Below are 18,691 nucleotides of genomic sequence, written 5' to 3' on the forward strand. Positions count from 1 at the left end.
TTGTTGCTGTTTGGAGAGCTGTCATGTTCAGGATAACTCTGACTCGTCATTCCACTTAAGGCCCACCTCTTTCAAAAGACTTCCTGGCTGCTCAGAAGGGTAGTGAAGGCTTCCTCTAGCTCTGCCTGGGCCCTGCACTTGACTCAAGATCACAACCATGTGACCCTGACCCCAATGGTCCAGTCAGGACAGGAGCTTTGCGCCACATTGACAAAATGGTACATGAAAGACCTGTTTCAAAACCAAGTGTCCTGGATGAAGGGAGCTCGAGATGAAAGAATTGCCTGTATTGCAGTCCTGGAAGGAAGATGATCCAAGGCATACTAGCGGGAGGGCACCCCAATAGGGCGTGGTGGGGCTGCAGGGTTAGGACTGGCAGGCCTGGGGCAGCAGAGAGCATCCACAGCCTCCTCCCTAGAGAGAGAGTACAGCCTGCGTCTCCTGCACTCCCCTCTCCACCCCCAAGGTGCCTCTTTCTCCAGAAAATATTCAATTTCCCATTTAGCCACAATAGGCTCTGAAGGGAATCAGAGGTGGAATTATTTCTTGTGCTGCGGGGAGTGTGCTATAAGACTAGACATAGACCAATGCACTCTGGGAGTCAGGTGATGCTGGGAGGCTCACAGCCCAGATAAAGTGGCTGAGAGCTCAGGGAGGCAGTTTAGTCCTTAGCTCCCCACACTGCCACGTCACTGGGGCCCAATGCTACATCCTGAGGCTCTGCTGCTGGTGACTACTCCCTGACCACACATTCAGGAGTCACATACCTTGTGGCCATGCCATTGCTACCAGATGTGTTTGAGTGCTAATCAGATATCTGACTCTTCATTCCACTTAAGGAAGAGTCAGATATCTGTAGCTCTGTGGCTTACATGCCATGTTCTTTGCTCATTGCTGTGTCCTGTGGTTGTGTCTTCCTGTAACACAGTGCTGTGTGAAAGCACTGGGTTGCTATGCAGCTGCACTTCGCTGCTCCCTGATTGTGTTCTCTTGCTTGTCACTATGCTTCTTGGTTGTATGAGCGCACCCACTACTGTGTGACTTTGTTTTGTTGCTATGAAACAGTGACCCATTGCTACATAATTATTCATGGACCTGTACTCCATTGCTACCCACCCAAGTTCTATTGCTTGTACTGTGCTGTACTGGCCTTGTGAATGTTTGTCTGGGTGCTACTGTGGTCCTTCCAGGTTCTGGCTAGTTATTAAGAGCTGGAGCTGGGGGCTGGGTCTTCAGGACCCAATGAGAACAAAGGGAGAGAGAGAGAGAGAGAGAGAGAGAGAGAGAGAGAGAGAGAGAGAGAGAGAGAGAAAGAAGAAGAAGAAGAAGAAGAAGAAGAAGAAGAAGAAGAAGAAGAAGAAGAAGAAGAAGGGAGAAGAAAAGAGAGAGGGGAGAGGGAAGAAGGGAGAGAGGAGAGAGGAAAGGCAGGGGTAAATGAAATGGAGCTGAGTCAGGAACAGGAGGGAACAGGATAGGGGCCTGGGATAGGCTGGGATGGGCAAGGGAGAGGGGCAGGCCCATTGCCTTGCATACTATGTGTCTGGGGCACCCAGTGGTGTCAGGTGGCTGAGGGTCCAGGGCTGGGCATCCGGGCCTCTATAGCCATCTGGTATTCACTTGGCTATATGCTGGGCAACAGAGTCAGGAGCCTTGACAGGGTTGTCCCACCTCGTCCTCATCGCCATCCTTCGTAAAACCAGGAGCTCCGACTAGAGGCTTTCTAAGGTTCTTTCTGATGTACTTCCTGTCTAGCCAGGGGTTCTAGCTCATGGCCCAGTAAGCATTTACCTACATTTGTGTGGAGCCAGGCCTGGACTGGGTCCTGGAGCTGGTATGCTCTTAGTTCAAAGGCTGAATGGTGATGGCTGAGTGGTCCTAACCCCACAGCAGCAGTGCTTGTGGCCTTGCCAGGTGCCCAGCAAGGGGAGACCAACTGACTGATGGGTGTGCTAGCATGGTGTTCAGAGAAGACATGCTTTAGTTCTCCATCCAGACCCACTCACAACATCTCTGACAGTCTGTGGATATGGGGCATCCCTGAACCTCTTGTTTGCACTCAGAGCCTCACAGAATCCATTGTAGTGCCCTTGGGTCACTTATTTCTCCTCCGCCCTGCTGTCACTCACAATGGTTACTCAACCTCTTGCTTAAAAATGGTTCTTCCTCATGACCAACCTTGACTTTTCAGTCTGCAATCTCGTCCCATCTCTTATAGTTTAACTCTTAAGGGACGATCAAGACCAACTGCAGGCATTGATTTATTAATACCGTCTAAGCAGCGGTCGCCAACCGGTGGTCCGTGGACCACTCGTGGTCCATGAGGTCTGAAAGATTGGTGACCGCAAGTCTAAAGTCTCCAAAGACAAGGTTTGAATCTTTATTTACAACCCAACTAATGCCTAAAATGGAAGGTCAGGTTAGATAACTGCTTACCCGAGGGGCAGAGGTGAGAGGAAGGAGTGTAGAAAGTAGCCTAAGTGCCCTGGCATCTGCCAGGGAGGGGCCTGCACTGGGGTGCCAGGGGCACTTCATGTGGGAGCACCTGGGACAGACCCTGCGGACAGCAACCCTCCCTATTCATCAATGGGAAGTCTTTCAGAAGGCGCAGAGTGCCCGGGGGAGATGCGGAGGCTGTCCGAGGGAGGGGAGAGCCTGGAAGAGAAAACCCAAGGCTTCCCTATTGGCCAGTGGCCTTGGCTCGGGCCTTTTCTCAGGCTCTTCTGGAGCAGTGTTCACCCTGGGATCCATTGTGAAGGAAGGGAGGAAGCCACACTTGAATTCATCCATGGTCACTGGCTTGGACCCTCAGGGACTGTGGACTGTTTTTTTGGTAGCCTGGACTTCAACTCTCTGTAGCAAAGGCTAGCACCCAGCACTGACCCCTCAACAAATTAAGACACCAGCTTGGCCACCTTCACCAACCCTTTCCCAGCATCTGGCCAACTGGCAACAGGAAGCCATGCCAGCTCTCACCATCAAAGATGGTGTCCTCCTTTCTTTGAGGCGCCTCTGATGTACTCTTCCTCCAATACACTCGCTCTTCACATTATACCATTTTACTGTGTTCATAGTACTTTACCAGAAAATTAAATTTCAAAAAATGTGCTTAGTTGTTTACTGTCTCCACGCTAGAATGTAAGTTACATGTAAGCAGGGACCTTGTTTATCCCTCGTCTGCCTCATTTAGATGCTCAATGAACACTTTTAAAAGCACAAACGATGCCATCTAGGACTTCCATACTCAGTGTAGTAACAACAGCTTCTAAAATCTCCACACGCCGGTGACACCCTTTGCTGTAGACTTATTTTCCATCCCATCCTCTGTCATTATTTTAGAAGCTAAAACGAATCTCGCAGGGGCTTCCCACCACCAGTGACGTGCTCCTAAGGATGTTCTGAGTTGGTGACTAGTTGAGTAAATGGAACCAGCTCATACAGTGCTGCAAGGCTTGCTTTAAAAGAAATCATGTGGGTATTTGATTCAAAAGATAAAGAAACTCTGTAAAATGAAGAATGCACACCTTCCACAGTTTAGATTTGGGGTCACTCACAGAGTGCTCCCAAGGGGAGGTCTACTTGTCACCTGAGGAGTGAACCAGGCCACAGGGGCAGTCAAACCTCTTCCAAATCCCCCCTATCATGGCTCTAGCCCTCCCAGACCTGGGGGTGTGGGGACACTCACCATTTCATGGGACATTTGGGGCCTCTGAGGCTCTCCCTCTGCTTCCTGACAGATGGATGTGCTGGAGTTCATGGTGGAGCTCACTGTGGCCTTAGACCAGGACTCATGGATGGAACCCAGCTTCTCATCTAAGATCTTAGGGTCCAGGGTGGGCAGAACCTTGCTGTTGTTTGGTGTTAAGAAGTTTTCTGGCCTCTGGGAAGAGAAAGTGCAAAGAAATTCCTTTGTGCCTCTCTACCATGAGTGCACTTTCCACACCCCAAGCCTCTCCTCATGGCTCAGGAGGCCCTGCATGTCTGGCCCCTGTCTACCTCCTGCCCTCTTGCTCACTGGGCCCTAATCACACTGTCCTTGATGTTTCTCTAACAAGCCCAGCTCTTTCCTGCCTCTAGGCCTTTGCATCTGCTGTTTTCTCTACCTGGAAAGCCTCCTGGGTCTTTACATGGCTGTTCCCTTCTCTTCACTCAGGTCTCAGCCCAAATGTGATTCTCTTAGAGAGTTCTGCTCTTTGAGGTGGAGGCCCATCCTATTAAAAGTAACTCCTCCTCCAATATATTCTCTCTTCACATTATACACCATTTTACTGTGTTCATATACTTTACCAGAAAATTAAATTTCAAAAAATGTGCTTAGTTGTTTACTGCCTACCTCCCTTCTCCAATCTCCACACTAGAATGTAAGTTATATGTAAGCAGGGACCTTGTTTATTCCTTGTCTGCCTCATTGTAGATGCTTAACAAACACTTTTGAAAGAATAAATGATGCCATCTAGGACTTCCATACTCAGTGTAGTAACAACAGCTTCTAAAATCTCCACACTCGGTGACACCCTTTGCTGTAGACTTGTTTTCCATCCCATCTCCTCTGTCATTCTTCCCCCTTATCACCCGTTAAACAGTCTCTCTCTCTCTCTCTCTCTCTCTCTCCCCCCCCCTTTCTCCTTTAATGTCTTGTTTCCTATGCTCCCCCTCCTCTCTTGGTATGATTTTCACTCTCTGCTTGTCTAGAATTTGATCCACTCAAATACCAGCCCCTCTAGGAAGCCTAACGGCCTCTGCCCACACGTGCTCAAAGCTTTTCTGGGTTCTTCCAGCCCAACTGCTGGCTCTCTCTGCTCACATTGCTCTCTAACTCCAGGCTTGTTTGCCATTTTATTTTTCTAATAAAACTTTAAGGTCCTTGGACTCAGGGACATGCCTATGCACTCTCTGGTGAGAGGTTACTTTAAAGCTCGGTTGAAAATCTGTAGTTAGCCATAAAAAGTGCCCATTGTTCAAAGAATTATGCAGTATTAAGTTTGTAGGGACCTCAAAGGTGATCCACTTCCACCCTACATCAGCTGATGGAATTCTGTCTTGGCCAAAAGCAGACAAATATGGCATTGTCTAGAGCAACTGTCGCCAACCTTTCGGACCTCACGGGCCACTAGTGGTCCACAGACCACCGGTTGGCGACCGCTGGTCTGTAGTGTTGTTCTAGAAGTAAATAGAAAAATGGAAATAGTGCCAACCAGGACTGGTGTGTTCAGTGTTATAAGTGCTTGATTGTCTGATCCTGAATAAAGTGAGAACCTGGTCCTCTATATGAAAGCCCACTCATGAATCAGATGAATTAGGACAAAGACCCTTCACTTTACCACCGAGATCCTTTATGTCCTTTAAAAAAAAGTTGCGTGCACAGAAATTCCTTAACATGTAGCCTTTTTAGGCTTGTGTCGGTAGAGTAAAGGATAGTCACACAAGTACAGAGGTATATCCTGTCCAATCTAGCCTCACCCTCACCCCCACCTTCCACCTCCATCCCTGGATATAAGGATAAATACTTCCAAGGAGAAAACAGCTAAATGAAGACTCTTGGAATGGGAAGAATGAAGCTTGGGTGACCTTGGGCTGACTATGGCACCTACTGCTTGTTAAAATCAAGACTTCTGGGACTGTTTTGTCCCTGGGCATTAGGCCTGGCTGCCTCCCTCACCTGCTCCTCTCAGTAGCTCTGGTACAGGGAGGGTGAAACACTCAGGGGCTCCTCACTGAACATGCTCAGGGCCTCAGGGCAGCATCTGAGTCAGATGGTTTTGGCATTTTGGGTTGTCTGTTTTATATAGAAAAAGTTCCATGTCTCTCCCCTGTTCAGAGCGGCTGAACACCAGAATGGCATATTGGATGGATGCAGAGAACAACAGAATGCATATTGGATGGATGGATGGATGGCTGGATGGATGTAAGAGAATGAAGGAAAGAGTAACCACCCAGGTTAAAGACTAACTCCCCATTGACAAAGTGGCCCCTGGGGCTGGGGTGAGATGCTGATTCAGGACCCTTAATGACATTTCTTCTCATTTCCAGGCAGCAAGCCAATTTTGATGTCCTGGATTTCATAGACTGCCATCTAATCCAGTTATAAGAGGAAGTAGAAGTAATGAAATCAAGGGAGAGGTCTCCAGAGGTGCCCTATCAGTTCTGAAAGCAGGGACACAATGCTGAGAAAGTCCTGTCCCTCACAGCCTGTCCCCGACATCCACCCTGTGTGGCCCCAGCACCAGAGGGGTCAACTCAGTGACTCAAAAGCTGACATTTACGGAACTGGGCATTCACCAGTACTTTTATGTGTATCTGAAGTTTGTCATGGACAATTCACTTCATTTCATTATAAAGATAAAATAAAAATGAGACTGACCCCAGTCCCGTCCAGTGCCTTTACCCCATCAGTCTCTGGTGGGTGGGTGTGTTCTGAAAAGCATAGCATCTATTGACTCTAGTCTATACTGCCCATTGCACTCTCTTCTGACCTTCAGCTGCTCTACCCATAGCCCCTGTCAGACTCAGGGGTTCTGCACTGCTCTGCCCTCTCCATGGCTGGTCCTGGCCTATATCTGCTCCCACAGCTGTTTCATGCCAGCATCTCCCCACCCCACCCACCTCTGCAGGTCTCCTGCCCCATTTTCAATCAACTTTGTCAGGATCTACTGTGGCCTGGGGGTTGGGGGCAAGGTGGGTGGGTGGTTTTTATGGAAAAGTCTTTAGACTTCCACATAGTATAGGCCCCACAGGCAAGGCCAGAGGCAGTTGCTCTTGTCATGTGAGGTAACTGGCACCAGGAAGGCCACAGTGCCTCACAAAGTGCCTACATTCTCCCTAGCGGTCCTTTACCTCAGCCGCCTCAGCTTTAACTGCCCTATTTTGGGGAGGGGATTGTGCCCTCCCCTCCTTGTTTCTCATGGGAAAGGAGCTTGTTTACGACTACAGGGAGGGGCCAGGCTGCTGGAAGTGGTGGGTCAGGGTGGAGGATAGGGGAAGGGGCAAGGCTGAAAAGGGGGAGAGGGTGAAGCCTGGGAGCTAATTCTTCCTTATGCAGTCCCCACCTGTCTTGGCTCTCCCCATTTCCTCCCTATGGGGGTTGGAGTGGGGGCTGCTCGTCCACCCCACAAGCCTGCTTACTTGTTTTTCTACTTGGCAGGTCATACCCTGCCTATTGAGGCAGCTTGGGGCTGACAAGTGGCCCCTCACTCTGTGGCTCCATGGCTGCAGCATGTCCGGCTTCATTAGGGTTGTAATTGGAGATTTACTTTGAAAGCTCAGAGCAATGCATCGCCACGCACTGGCTCAGACTCGGAGCCCAGCCACCACTCCTCGTGCTGCCACAGCAGCTGCCCCACATCACGAGTGCCATGTGGGGAGAAGACACCCTTCCTTATGCCTCCCAGCCCTCCCAGCCCTCACAGCCCTCACTGATGCCTGCAGGCGGGTCTGTTGAGACAGACCAGGCCAAGAGCATCACCAGCTCAAGGTTTTTTGGGTCACCTGTTTTCCCCTCCTCCACTTACATATTCTGCTTCTCTCCTACCCACTCCATCCCCCAGACCCTGATCATGCAAAATGCAACAGTTCCAGCCTGCCCTGGCAATTACAGACTAGCCAGGTCGCAGCTGCTGTCCTTGCTGCTGAAAGTCCCCCTACCGGACTGGGGCCTCTCACCCCGCCCAGAGCCTTCCCGCTGGAGTGCACGGCTCTTAATTCAATTAGCTGGTCCTGAATCCTCCCCAGGGAGCCTGGAGCGGAAACTGACAAATTCTGTTTAACAAAGACATTTCCCCCCACCCCGCCAGCTTTGGGTTCTGCCCGCCTGTATCCCCTCACCTCCCCCTCATTAGGTATCTAACAAAGTGCGTCTCAAGAAATCTACTTCCAATCGCTAGTAATTCAGGGGGCCTGATGCAATTTTCTCCATGATAAGGGTGTCTCGCCTGCTGGCAAACGCCATAATGAGGCCTGTACGGCGGCTCCCCATCAGTCACTCCTTTGTCATTTCCTGTTGCTAAAGTTGTAGGTTCTTATCTCTTCAGCTGAAGGCGAGGCTCAGACAACAGGCCCCCTCCAGGAGGGCTTGCTGCCTCCCCTGCATATGGCAAGCCTCATTTATGGCATCCTGCATGGCCTTGCAGCTGCCATGGGGTTTGAAGCTCTGAGTCTGTCAGCCAACCAAGCCATGATTCATTCTTCAGTAAATGATGTCAGAGGGTTAATCTAAAAGCCAGTTGTGGGATCAGGGGAGAGGAGTCAGTGATATGGATTAAAAAAAAAATCCTGGCAAGGATTCTAATCCTATATAATAAAAGCATAATATACAACTCAACCGAACAGCCAAAAAGCCAAACAACCATCCGGATGGCCATCCAGGACCATGCTATGACACCCATTTGTGGCAGGCCAGCCAAGGCGGGTGCGATGCAATTGGTCGGGGCCCAGCCATCCCCCATGATCACCCCACAGAGGGAGGCCCAGGCCACTGACTGGTGGGCTGCAGTGGGTGGTGGGGCCTCTCTCTGTGAGGTAAGCCCAGTCCAGGTGCCAGCAGGAAGCCGGTGCCAGCAGCCAGGGGAAGGAAGGTCTACTCATGCACGAATTTCATGCATCAGGCCTCTAGTCCTATATAATAAAAGGCCAGGCACCATAAGCGTAACGACTGGAACGATCAGAGACCAGAACCACCACAGCCCCTCACTGGGCTGGCCCCACCCCCAAGCAAGCAGTTAGGGGTGATCAGGCAGGCAGGCAGAGTGGTTAGGGGTGATCAGGCAGGCAGACCAGCAGTTAGGGGTGATCAGGCAGGCAGGCAGAGTGGTTAGGGGTGATCAGGCAGGCAGACCAGCAGTTAGGGGTGATCAGGTAGGCAGGCAAGTGGTCAGGGGCAATCAGGTAGGCAGGCCAGTGATTAAGGGCGATCAGGTAGGCAAACAACCCCTCACAGGCTGGCCCCACCCCCCAACAAGCAGTTAGGGGTGATTAGGTAGGCAGGCAAGTGGTTAGGGACAATCAGGTAGGCAGACAGCCCCTTGCAGGGTTGGCCCTGCCCCCCAGCAAAGAAAGAGGGAGGCCCAGGCCACCAGCAGCGACCCTGTGGCAGGTGTGCAGCCGGCCAGCAATTGCCCCGCAGAGGGAGGCCCAGGCCAGCCAAGCCATCACACCCCATACCTGTTGCCTGCAGAAGAAGGCAGGGGAGGGGGGACCAGAGCTGCACAGATGGCAAGCAGTGGCAGCAGCAGGGGTGGGCCAGCTGCCTGCAGCTGGGGGAAGGAAAGCCCCAATAGGCCCTGATCTCAGGCCAGGCCTAGGGACCCTACCTGAGGGGTCCTGGATTGTGAGAGGATACAGGCCAGGCTGAGGGACACCCCTCCTGCCCCCTGCCAAGTGCAAGAATTTTCGTGCACCGGGCCTCTAGTATTAAATAAAACCCTATTTATGGCTCAGTTGATAGGCTCTGGGATCATTCTTATAAGCCTGAAACATGGTCTTTCTGCATTTAATCTTTATCCCTGGGTTCTTCCTATTTACAATTAGAGAGACTTTTCCAATATATAGGTAAGATCATATCCTATTACTGCTCAAAGACCTTCCTTAGTTTCTCATCATTGTATATCAAAGTCTAAACCCTGTATTCTGGCTTCCAGGCCCTCCAAAATTCTGGCCCCAACTAACTCTCCAGTATCACTGCCCACACAGCCTCCCTCTGTCCCTGGCACTCTAGACACTGCCATGCCCCCACGGCTTTGCACTGTGGCTCCCTCTCCCTGAAGCCTCTTGCCTAGTCCATTTCCAAGATGCTCTGAAGCAGAGCTCCTGACTTTTGGATGCTCAATGCACCGATCTCAACTAGAACAATTAGCAAGAGGGGTGTTGCTGATCTATGGGGGTGCTTTACTGAATTCATGCCTGAATGCCCTGGCTGGACCAGGGGTGCACCTGGTTTGGCTGAAGGGAGGTCTAGGCCAGTGATGGTGAACCTTTTGAGCTCGGCGTGTCAGCATTTTGAAAAACCCTAACTTAACTCTGGTGCCATGTCACATATAGAAGTTTTTTGATATTTGCAACCATAGTAAAACAAAGACTTATATTTTTGATATTTATTTTATATATTTAAATGCCATTTAACAAAGAAAAATCAACCAAAAAAACGAGTTCGCGTGTCACCTCTGACACGTGTGTCATAGTTCGCCATCACTGGTGTAGGCTGTGGTAGTCTGACTTTAACATGGGAAGAAACCTAAACACATACTCCACTTTCTGAGAAGTTTGGTCTAGCTCTTGTTCTGTCTCTCTTCCTCCCCTCCCCCTTCTTCAATTCACTAATTAAGCATGGGGCTCATGGGAGAGCAGAGCAGGTCAGCTTCCTTAGCTATCCTTGCATCCTGAATCAATATACTTCATCTATGGGCTGGGAGTCACAGGCCCACATTCTCAAAGCATCACAGGGCCCGTGGTTGGTGAGGCACTTGGGATAAACCTGCAGTATGACTCTTGGTCCAGCCCGGCTCACACTGCTCTCAAGGCCAAGAAGCAGGTCTTTACTTTCTTCATCTCCTCCATAGCTCCCCGCGCAGGGCAGGGCACACTGGGAGCTCCAGCAAGTCTGGTCTCTGGAGAGATGATTGTCTATCTGTTTTCCATTTCTTTTCCCTGAAAAATTGCTGTGAGACCAATGTGGTGCTGGTGACATTTATCTTCAGCACGTGACAGGCTTCCTGATGTCCTCGTGGATGTGATCTGGGGGGTGGCTGTCATGAGGGGCGGGCAACAAGTGCGGGTTAGCAGGGCTTCGCGGTTCCCCTCCCTCGGGATCCCTGCCCTCATCCCTGAGGAGCTCAGCGTGCTTGTCAGCAACCTGCGTGCACAATGAATGCTAAGCACTCCCCTCGCCAAGGGTCTGTAAGCCCTGTGCTGGGCACTCACACACGCTCCTCCTCTCAATTTTTACTACATTCCTGGCTGGTAGGAGTCACAACCCCCTTCTTTAGATGAGGAAAGCAAAACTCTAAGATCAAGTGGAAGATCCAGGATTCAAACCCAGTTCGAAGGATGCACACTGTTTAGTACTCAAAGTGTCCTGACCGCATCCACAGATGATACGAAGGTTGGGGTGGGGATGGAGGCGGGACTGTAAATGTGACGCATGATAAAGTCAGGGTCCAGAATGATCGCAAGCCCAGACAATGGCTGAGATGAAGAAGGTGAAGTACGGCAGGGAAGAGACCCTGCCCAAGGTCAAAATAGAGCAGCAGAGGTGAAGATGTGCTGTGACAATGGCTCACATGCCAGACTAGACCACAGGCTTTCAATGGACCCCGTAGTGCTGGTTAGTAATAAAATAAATGACAGACTTTGGCTGTACCAAAGGGGAGGGTGTGTCTGGAGAAAGGGGTAATGGTCCTATTCTATCCGTCAGTGTTGATCCAGCCCCATGTTTTGAGGGGAGTTTTAAGAGGAGTCTTGTCAAGAGGAGACGACCAGGAGGATGAGAAGCAGAAACCAAGTGTGACAAAGATCAGTCAGAGGAAAGAGAGCTGGTCAGGCTGGAGATGATATAACAAGTTTGCAGGCAGCAGTAGAGTTGATGTGGGCCTGGGAGCTGACTTCTGTGAGGCTGGTCTTAGGAAAGAAAAGGTGGGGTCAGGGAGAGGAACTGGAGAGAGACAGAAGGAAGAGGTTTACAAAGGAGTTGACAGATGCTGGAAAGGGCTTCCTGGGAGGTAATGAGCTTCCTGTCACAAGAAGTGAGCAAGTAGATTCTGTAGAACCCTGTGGTTTGGAGGGAGTGTCAAACTCTCTCCCTGAGGTGGAGAGCATCAGGTGGGGAGTTGTATGATAACCAAGAGGCTGTGGGGGGACCAATATTTGTCCCCAAGGCATGGAGCACTAATGGGATGGGTTCAGGCATAGTGAACCCTGGAAAACCACAGGCTCTTGCCTATTACCCACCATTCGCCGCTCCCTTTGAGCCTAGAATCTGAACAGGGAGAGGATAGGGGTTGCAGTGGTTTGGGGCAGAAGGAAAGATAGGCAGGGATGTTGTGAGGTTGTGGGAGGGGACAGGGTCTCTCTCTCTGGATCCACTGTTGTCCTTATGGTAGTATTTTTAGAGCTGGCATCTTGGGATGACAGACCAGCCAAGGAGGCTATGCTATCCCGGACACTGGGCCTTCAGGCAGCTGTGCTTGTGAGGGTATGGAGGCAAGCTGGCGTTGGGGCTTCTCAGAGAACTAGCCTGTGGCTGTCATGTGCGCTTTTCAAAGAAATTCATGAAAATTCACCAATGGAAACCAGCAGCCTATGTCCTGCCTATGCCCCCACTTTGGGCAGGTCTCCAGAGATAGTTTTGTAATCAGTGGTTTGAATTATAACACCAGGGCAGCATGGTATCAAAGCCCCACCTGCCCCTTTCTGTGAGCGGATCAGGGAGGGAGAGGGCAGACTGACTGTGGGAGCCACCCCTTCCCCCAAGGGGTGGCAGCAGATTCCTCCTTTCCTCAAGTGTGTCCCCCTGTACCCAAATCCATGGGAGCCTGTGGGTTTCAAGTCCTGCCAGCATCTCCCAGGGCTGTGGGCTACCTCTGCCTGGTGCCCTGGCACCCGGCCTGGACAAGACTCTGGATCCCAAACCCCAGCCCTAAGAGGGGACCCAATGACTGCATGGACTTGTCCTACCTCATGGGAGGCTGAGACCACACAGCGAGCACTAATGTGCGCACCAGGCCCCAGTGCACACGGCTGGGCCTGGAAAACCTGGTCAGGGTGGGCCTCACCCGAAGAGGATGTCTGTGAACTGGCGGGCACCCAGGAGTCTGCGGGAATTTGAAGCCAGTTCATTAAAAGAGGAGGCTGCGTAGCCTGGAGAAGCATAGACTCTCGGAGGAGCAGATCCCACTCTTCAAAGGGAAGAGGCCAACATCAGCGAGGGAGTGGAGGAGACCAGAGGCTTATTTGTGTGTGTATATGGGGAGCAGCCATAAGCTCAGGGGTTCTTAGAGCACAGTGGGCCTCCAAGGCCAACCCCCACAGAATGTGCAATAAGGGAAGTTTTCTTTGTATCTGTGCGTAGCTATACACCTACTCATGTATATACACAGTTCGGCTTGAGGCAGATCACTCGAAGCAGCAGGTCCCCTCGAGAAGCCCCACTGGAGGGAAAAGCTTAATCAATCACCAACACAACCCGCTTCAGGCACAACATCCCAAACCAGGAGACCACCCGTTCTTGCCATTCACTGAAATGGCTGGCTTGGTCGGCTAGTCTGCCCACCAGCATGCTGGGTGGCTGACCACGTCCCAGTGTCTCTCGACCGGTGCATGAGGCTCGCTGGCATTGCTCTGCAGCCCCAGAGGGCAGAGTCAGGAGCCTGGGGCAGAGGGAGGGCCCTTGGAGGCAGGGTGGGCTCAGTGGGGGTTGAGTGTTTTTATCAGTTGTAGCTACTGAGCCATGGCATGGGTTGCTTCTAGAGGTAGTGAGTTCCTGGTCAAGGCAGAGCAAGAGGAGAAGCTGGGCTGGCCACGCATAGTAGATGTTGTCAAGGAGATGCCTGTCCAGGGCAGGCTGCTGAGTGTGCCTAACTTGGAATAGTCCACAGTGCACTTGTTCCTAGAACTTTGAGAATGGGAGCAGTGGGTGGGGGGACTGTGTTCACCAAAATGTCAATTAACCAGGATGGTCTGTGCTATCCTGTGGAGGCTCCCAGGAAAGCAGGCTGTGTCCTCACGCAGGAAGGCAGGCATATTTATTTTTCCTGAGTTATTTCCTCTCCACAGCACATCTGACCATGAGCGAGGAGCTGCACCTAAGGCAGAGTTGTTCGCCACATGGACACGGGGCTCTGAGGAGCCCATTATCACAAGCCCCTGCAGCTGGAGTGTCACATGTGCTCTAGGACTGCCAGCCTGCAGGGATGGCTTTGGAACGTGTTTGATTTAAATGGTGGAAGAGTCAATGGTTCTGGTCCCACAGGCTGGAACGCAGAGATGAAGGCATACAGTCCTATGTGTGTCAGTTTGCATGTGTGTATGAGCATGCATATATGTATTAAATGTGGACACCCTGGCAAAGGTGTGTGTGTGTGCCTTTGTGCACATGTGACTGTGTGGTTATTTGAATGCTATTGTGTGAGTGTATATGTGTGGAACTGTGTGAATGAATTCTTGGCTGTAGAATCTGAATTTCCTCTAGTATTATTTTTCCTGGTACACACCCGATCTCCACCCTCTTTCTTCTCCTTTCTTCTCAGAAATCCATTACTGAAAGGTTTTACCCACCTTCAGGGGGAGGAGGAGTGGGGGCAGGGAAAGCTAAAATCACAAGGCCCAGATCAAAACACTCAGCAGCTCAATGAATTCACAGCGTTTTCCCGCATGACTTGGAGGGATAATTTAGTGAGGTCGCCAGCTGGAAGGAAAGGGATTAATTCTGCAGTTAGCACAGCTCCGGTGAATAATTCATCACCAAGATCTTTGTGCCCAGCCCCTGGGCAACTGGGAAAGTGTCCTACACACCTGCCTGTTGCCTGTCTGGATCCCCCAGCGCCTTGATTGCTTGATGCTCCTTTGGGTCCTCGGAGCACACTTGCCCCAGCGAGGGCAGGAGGTAGGGGGAGGTGAGGAAAGGGCTGGCAGTGGCCCTTGGCAGACTCTAGACCCTGAGAAGAAGGCATGGAGCGCTGAGCTCTAATTTGGGTAATCTGTGACATTTTTCTCCAAGGACTGTCCTTCCCCTTTCTTGGTGTCTTTTGCTGCTTCTGTGTTCTCCCCTCTCAGTACCTTCTGGGTCCCGGTTTGGTAGCGGGTATGTCAGTTACCTAACAAGCTCTCTCACAGGAATTAGAGGATGCTCTAGAAGGCAATGCAGAACATTGCACAGCAGGGCATGCTGATGGGAGGTCTCAGACACGCACCAGAGGCCTTATGGGGAGGCACCTGTAGGCTGGCACATTCCTGGTTATACCCCAGAAGGGACAGTGGAAAAATTCCAGCAGGTGACTGCAAGGTGCACTGGGGCCAAATGATGGAGCCAATCTGGACTCAGAGCCCAGGCATCATTGGCTAGAGAGGAAGGGACTCATCCGTCAGGCAGGGCTCAGCCCCTGGTATTTTTCCACTTGGACCAACCCAGCTGTGGTAGCAGCATCCCTACAATGGGCCCTCAAGAGGCCACACCCTAATTCCTGGAACCTGTGAGCATGCTGAGCTGTCACTCTTGTGCTTATGTTATACGGCACAGTGCACCGTAAGATGGGAACGTTATCAGAGTGGGCATAACCTTTTCACATGACCCCTTGAAAAGCAGAACATTTTCGTTGGCTGCTGACAGGAGAAGAATCCAGAGTTTGGGAGTTTGAGGGGGATTTAGCATGCTGCTGGCTTGAAGATGGAGGAGGCCATGGTAAGAAAGAATGTGGGCAGCCTTCAGGAGCTGAGAGAGGCCCTGGGCTGACAGCCAGCAAGGAAACAGGGACCTCCGTCCTACAACTGCCAGGACTGGATTCTGCTGACGACCTGAATGAGGCGAGGAGCTCAGTCTCCATAGCCTCCAGGAAGGAGCATGACCCTGCGAGCATTCGGATCTCAGCCGCGCTGTGCAGGACTGCCTACTGCAGAGTCTGAGCTCATCCGTGGTGCTTTTTAAGCTGCTGGGTTTGTGGCAGTTTGTTATAAGCTACAGAAGCTGATGGCCTAGTTCACCCTGTGGAACCTCAAGCCCAGTGAGCCAGGCTTGGCTTAGAACAGGTTAGAGGCTAACTCCCAGGCTCTCTCCCCCAACTCTCCTCTTTCTAACTAAGCGTTCTCTCTGGTTTTCTGGAGCCTCAAGTCACCCTCAGGTGTTTCCATCCAAAGCAGCAGTTTCCTCCTCCCTGAAGCCCTGACCCCAGCCCCGAACAAGGCCAGCGATTGTGAAGGAGGCTGGGACGCACCGAGGGGCTACTGGAGGAGGCACAGGGCTTCCAGCCCCCGACTTCAATCTGACCTTCAGCCTTACCTCAGAGGAAAGCAGCTGAAAGGAGAGATCCACCGTGGGGGCCTCGCCATTTATGGTTTTCAGCTTGGTGTCCTAGAGAGAAAAAGGGAGCAGTCAGACCATGATGTCCAGGGCAGCTCTGCCTCTGCTGAGCCCACTGTTCTGATTACTCAGGAAGGTGCCTGCTGAGGGCTAGGTCCCCTTCCTTACTCGGCCTCACTGCCCCCTACACCCTTCCCCACTCCACTGGAGACCCGACTGGCACCTTCAGACTCGCCTCCTGCTGAGTAGGGAAGCTCCCGTTAGTGGAGGTCTATTATGACCATATGACCAGAAGTATTTTAGTGAAAAAGGTGGCATAGAGGTAGACCATGATGATAATAATGTATTAATTCTTATTGAGAACTTATTCTGTTCTAAGTGCTTTATGGGCATTTCCCCCAAACCCTCACAGCAAACCTATAAAAAAAGTACTATTACTACGAACCCATTTTACAGACAAGGAAACTGAGGCGCTGAGACTTTAAGTAATTTTCCCACAGTCATGTAAGCTGGTAAGTAAGTGGTAGGACCAGAATTTGAACCCAGTTAGTCTGGCTCTTGAGTTTGAGCTCTCAATTCGTATTAAACAGAGAGACTGTATACAAACATGCTCTCATTTTAGAGATGGGCACTCTGAGATTTAGAGCAGTCAAGTAAGGTGGTCCAGCTTCTACCGTGAGGACCAGGGCAAGTCAGGATTTGAACTCAGGTCTGGCTGGACGGAGGCCTGAGCTCTTGCTGCTATCCCATGGAGCATCCCTGTACTCCTCCCCAAGTTGCTCTGGGGCAATTTCATCACAAGCCCAAGGGCAAGACAGACTTCTGGTGTCTGTGGATACTCCTCACATCCTCAGTGTCAAGAGTGGGGGGCCTGCTGGAAGCTGCTGGAGAAGCCAGATTCGCCTGTGTTGGTGAGGCATGGAGGAGCAAGGCGGGGTAGGGTGGGGCCGGGTGGACTTGCCAGGTGGCAGACTCACGGTGATGGGGAGCCTCTCTATTCGCAACCCATTCAGGCCTTTCCCTCTCAGCATCTCGGGGTACAAATGGCTCTTTAATGGCAACACGGAGACTCCCAGGGGCTTGCTGAAGGTCCACGACTCACCGCCTTTCACTGTGGTGGGGGGAGGACAAGCTGAGGCTCCCAACAAAGTCCCCCCTCAGGCTTTTCAGATCCCAGCCCCACCTGGGCCCCATCCTTTGGTACCCAACCCTCCCATCCCTCACCACCCACCTCCTGGCATGTGCCCGCAAATACCCTCCTCCTTCTCTGCTCATCAGGGCTTACTGAGTTCAAGGCCAGCTCTAAGCATATTTCTGCCTCTGGGTATTGATATGTATCTCTCTTGTCCCTGTTTTTGGGGGCTTCAGTCTTATAGTGTGGACTGAAGATGGTGGATCAGCTATTCTCAGAATCTGCCTCCTCCCCACTCTTCAGGATGTGAGTCCTGAGGGCCCCACCTCCACCCACCTCACTGATAAGTGCATGGGGAGGGGTGGTGGTGCAATAAAGCCACACGGACCCAGTATGGGAATAGGGCCGTACCCCAGAGCTGCAATTTAGACAAGAAAGGCGGCCTGGTGCTCCCCTGCCTGTCCGCGTGCACTGGGAGGCGGCCCTGGAACCACCCCTGGGGAGGCAGAGGCAGGATGGCCTGAAAACCCTGTCACACATGTGCCTTTACTTGAAGTCGAGGCGTAGTACTCCAGCACCAGGGCGGCGTCTTCTGAGAAGTTGGTGGCTCCGTCTCGGCCTTGGAAGAGGAAGGACTGGTTCCACAGGGGCAGCTCTGGGGGTCCCCCGGGCTTGGACAGCTGAAAGGAGAAGGTGGGAGCAGATGGTCGGCCATAGCTTCTTCCCCAGCAAGGGAGGTCCGAATATTGGTTCTGTGCATGTCTATATATGCCACAAACCTTTGTCTCAATTATAAAAGCAACACACACTTAATGAATAAACTTGGGGAAATATAGAAAAGTAGAAAGATTAAAAACCCCTAAGTTCCTATACTAAAGACAACTGTTCACAAGACAGTATATTTTTCTAGTCTTTTTCTATGCCTCCTTCGTATATGATTGCTATTCTAACATCCCATTTTTAAAATTTACCATGAAAACCTAAACACATCCACAGTCAGAAGTAACGTTTGTCACCCAGAGTTGGCTATTCTGTCATGTCCAAGTGCCCTGGTTTCTTCCTTCCTATTTTTCCTGCAATAACATGCACTGAACGTTCTTTGACATATCTCTCTATATCTCAAATGGTGTCTTTAGTAGCGAAAACAGAAATTTGAGTTAAAGAAATTCATTATGGGTAGACTGTTTTCCTAAAGAGTTGCACCAACGTTCATACCCATGGCTGCTGGTATCAGAGATGCCAAGTTAGACATGACCTCTACCCTTGTCACAACCCCTCCCTGTCCACACAGGTTTTCCTCGCAGAGGCCACACCAGTTCTTCAACGGACTTTCAGGGGATTTGATGACACGTTAAGGCAGCAGCTCATGTACCATGTGAGTACAACTTAAACAATGAAACAAGACAGCATTAACTATAGCTCCCAGATAAGGGCCTGGGATGTCTGGGGGTGGTCAGAAAAGCCATCGGTAGGAAGAGGGACCAGTGGAAGGCTCTGAAGGGGGACTGGCAGGGCAAGGGGGAAAGGAAGGTCTTCTGGGTGGGGAAACAGCCCAGCAAAAA

The 18,691-nt window shown here is 51.3% G+C and overlaps 1 protein-coding gene across 1 annotated transcript in view; it reads right to left on the minus strand.

Moving 5' to 3' along the window:
- CCDC33 (coiled-coil domain containing 33) overlaps positions 1-18,691 on the minus strand; it is a 69,570-nt gene that overhangs the window by 43,828 nt on the left and 7,051 nt on the right. Inside the window, exons 4-7 of the mRNA XM_059691703.1 lie at positions 17,680-17,809; positions 16,975-17,108; positions 15,977-16,048; positions 3,683-3,877 (exon numbers count right to left, since the gene is read on the minus strand). Of these exons, the coding sequence (XP_059547686.1) occupies positions 3,683-3,877; positions 15,977-16,048; positions 16,975-17,108; positions 17,680-17,809 (531 nt within the window). The remainder of the gene's footprint in view (positions 1-3,682; positions 3,878-15,976; positions 16,049-16,974; positions 17,109-17,679; positions 17,810-18,691) is intronic.

The sequence above is a fragment of the Myotis daubentonii genome, chromosome 1 (genome assembly GCF_963259705.1).
Source record: "Myotis daubentonii chromosome 1, mMyoDau2.1, whole genome shotgun sequence".
Lineage (NCBI taxonomy): Eukaryota > Metazoa > Chordata > Mammalia > Chiroptera > Vespertilionidae > Myotis > Myotis daubentonii.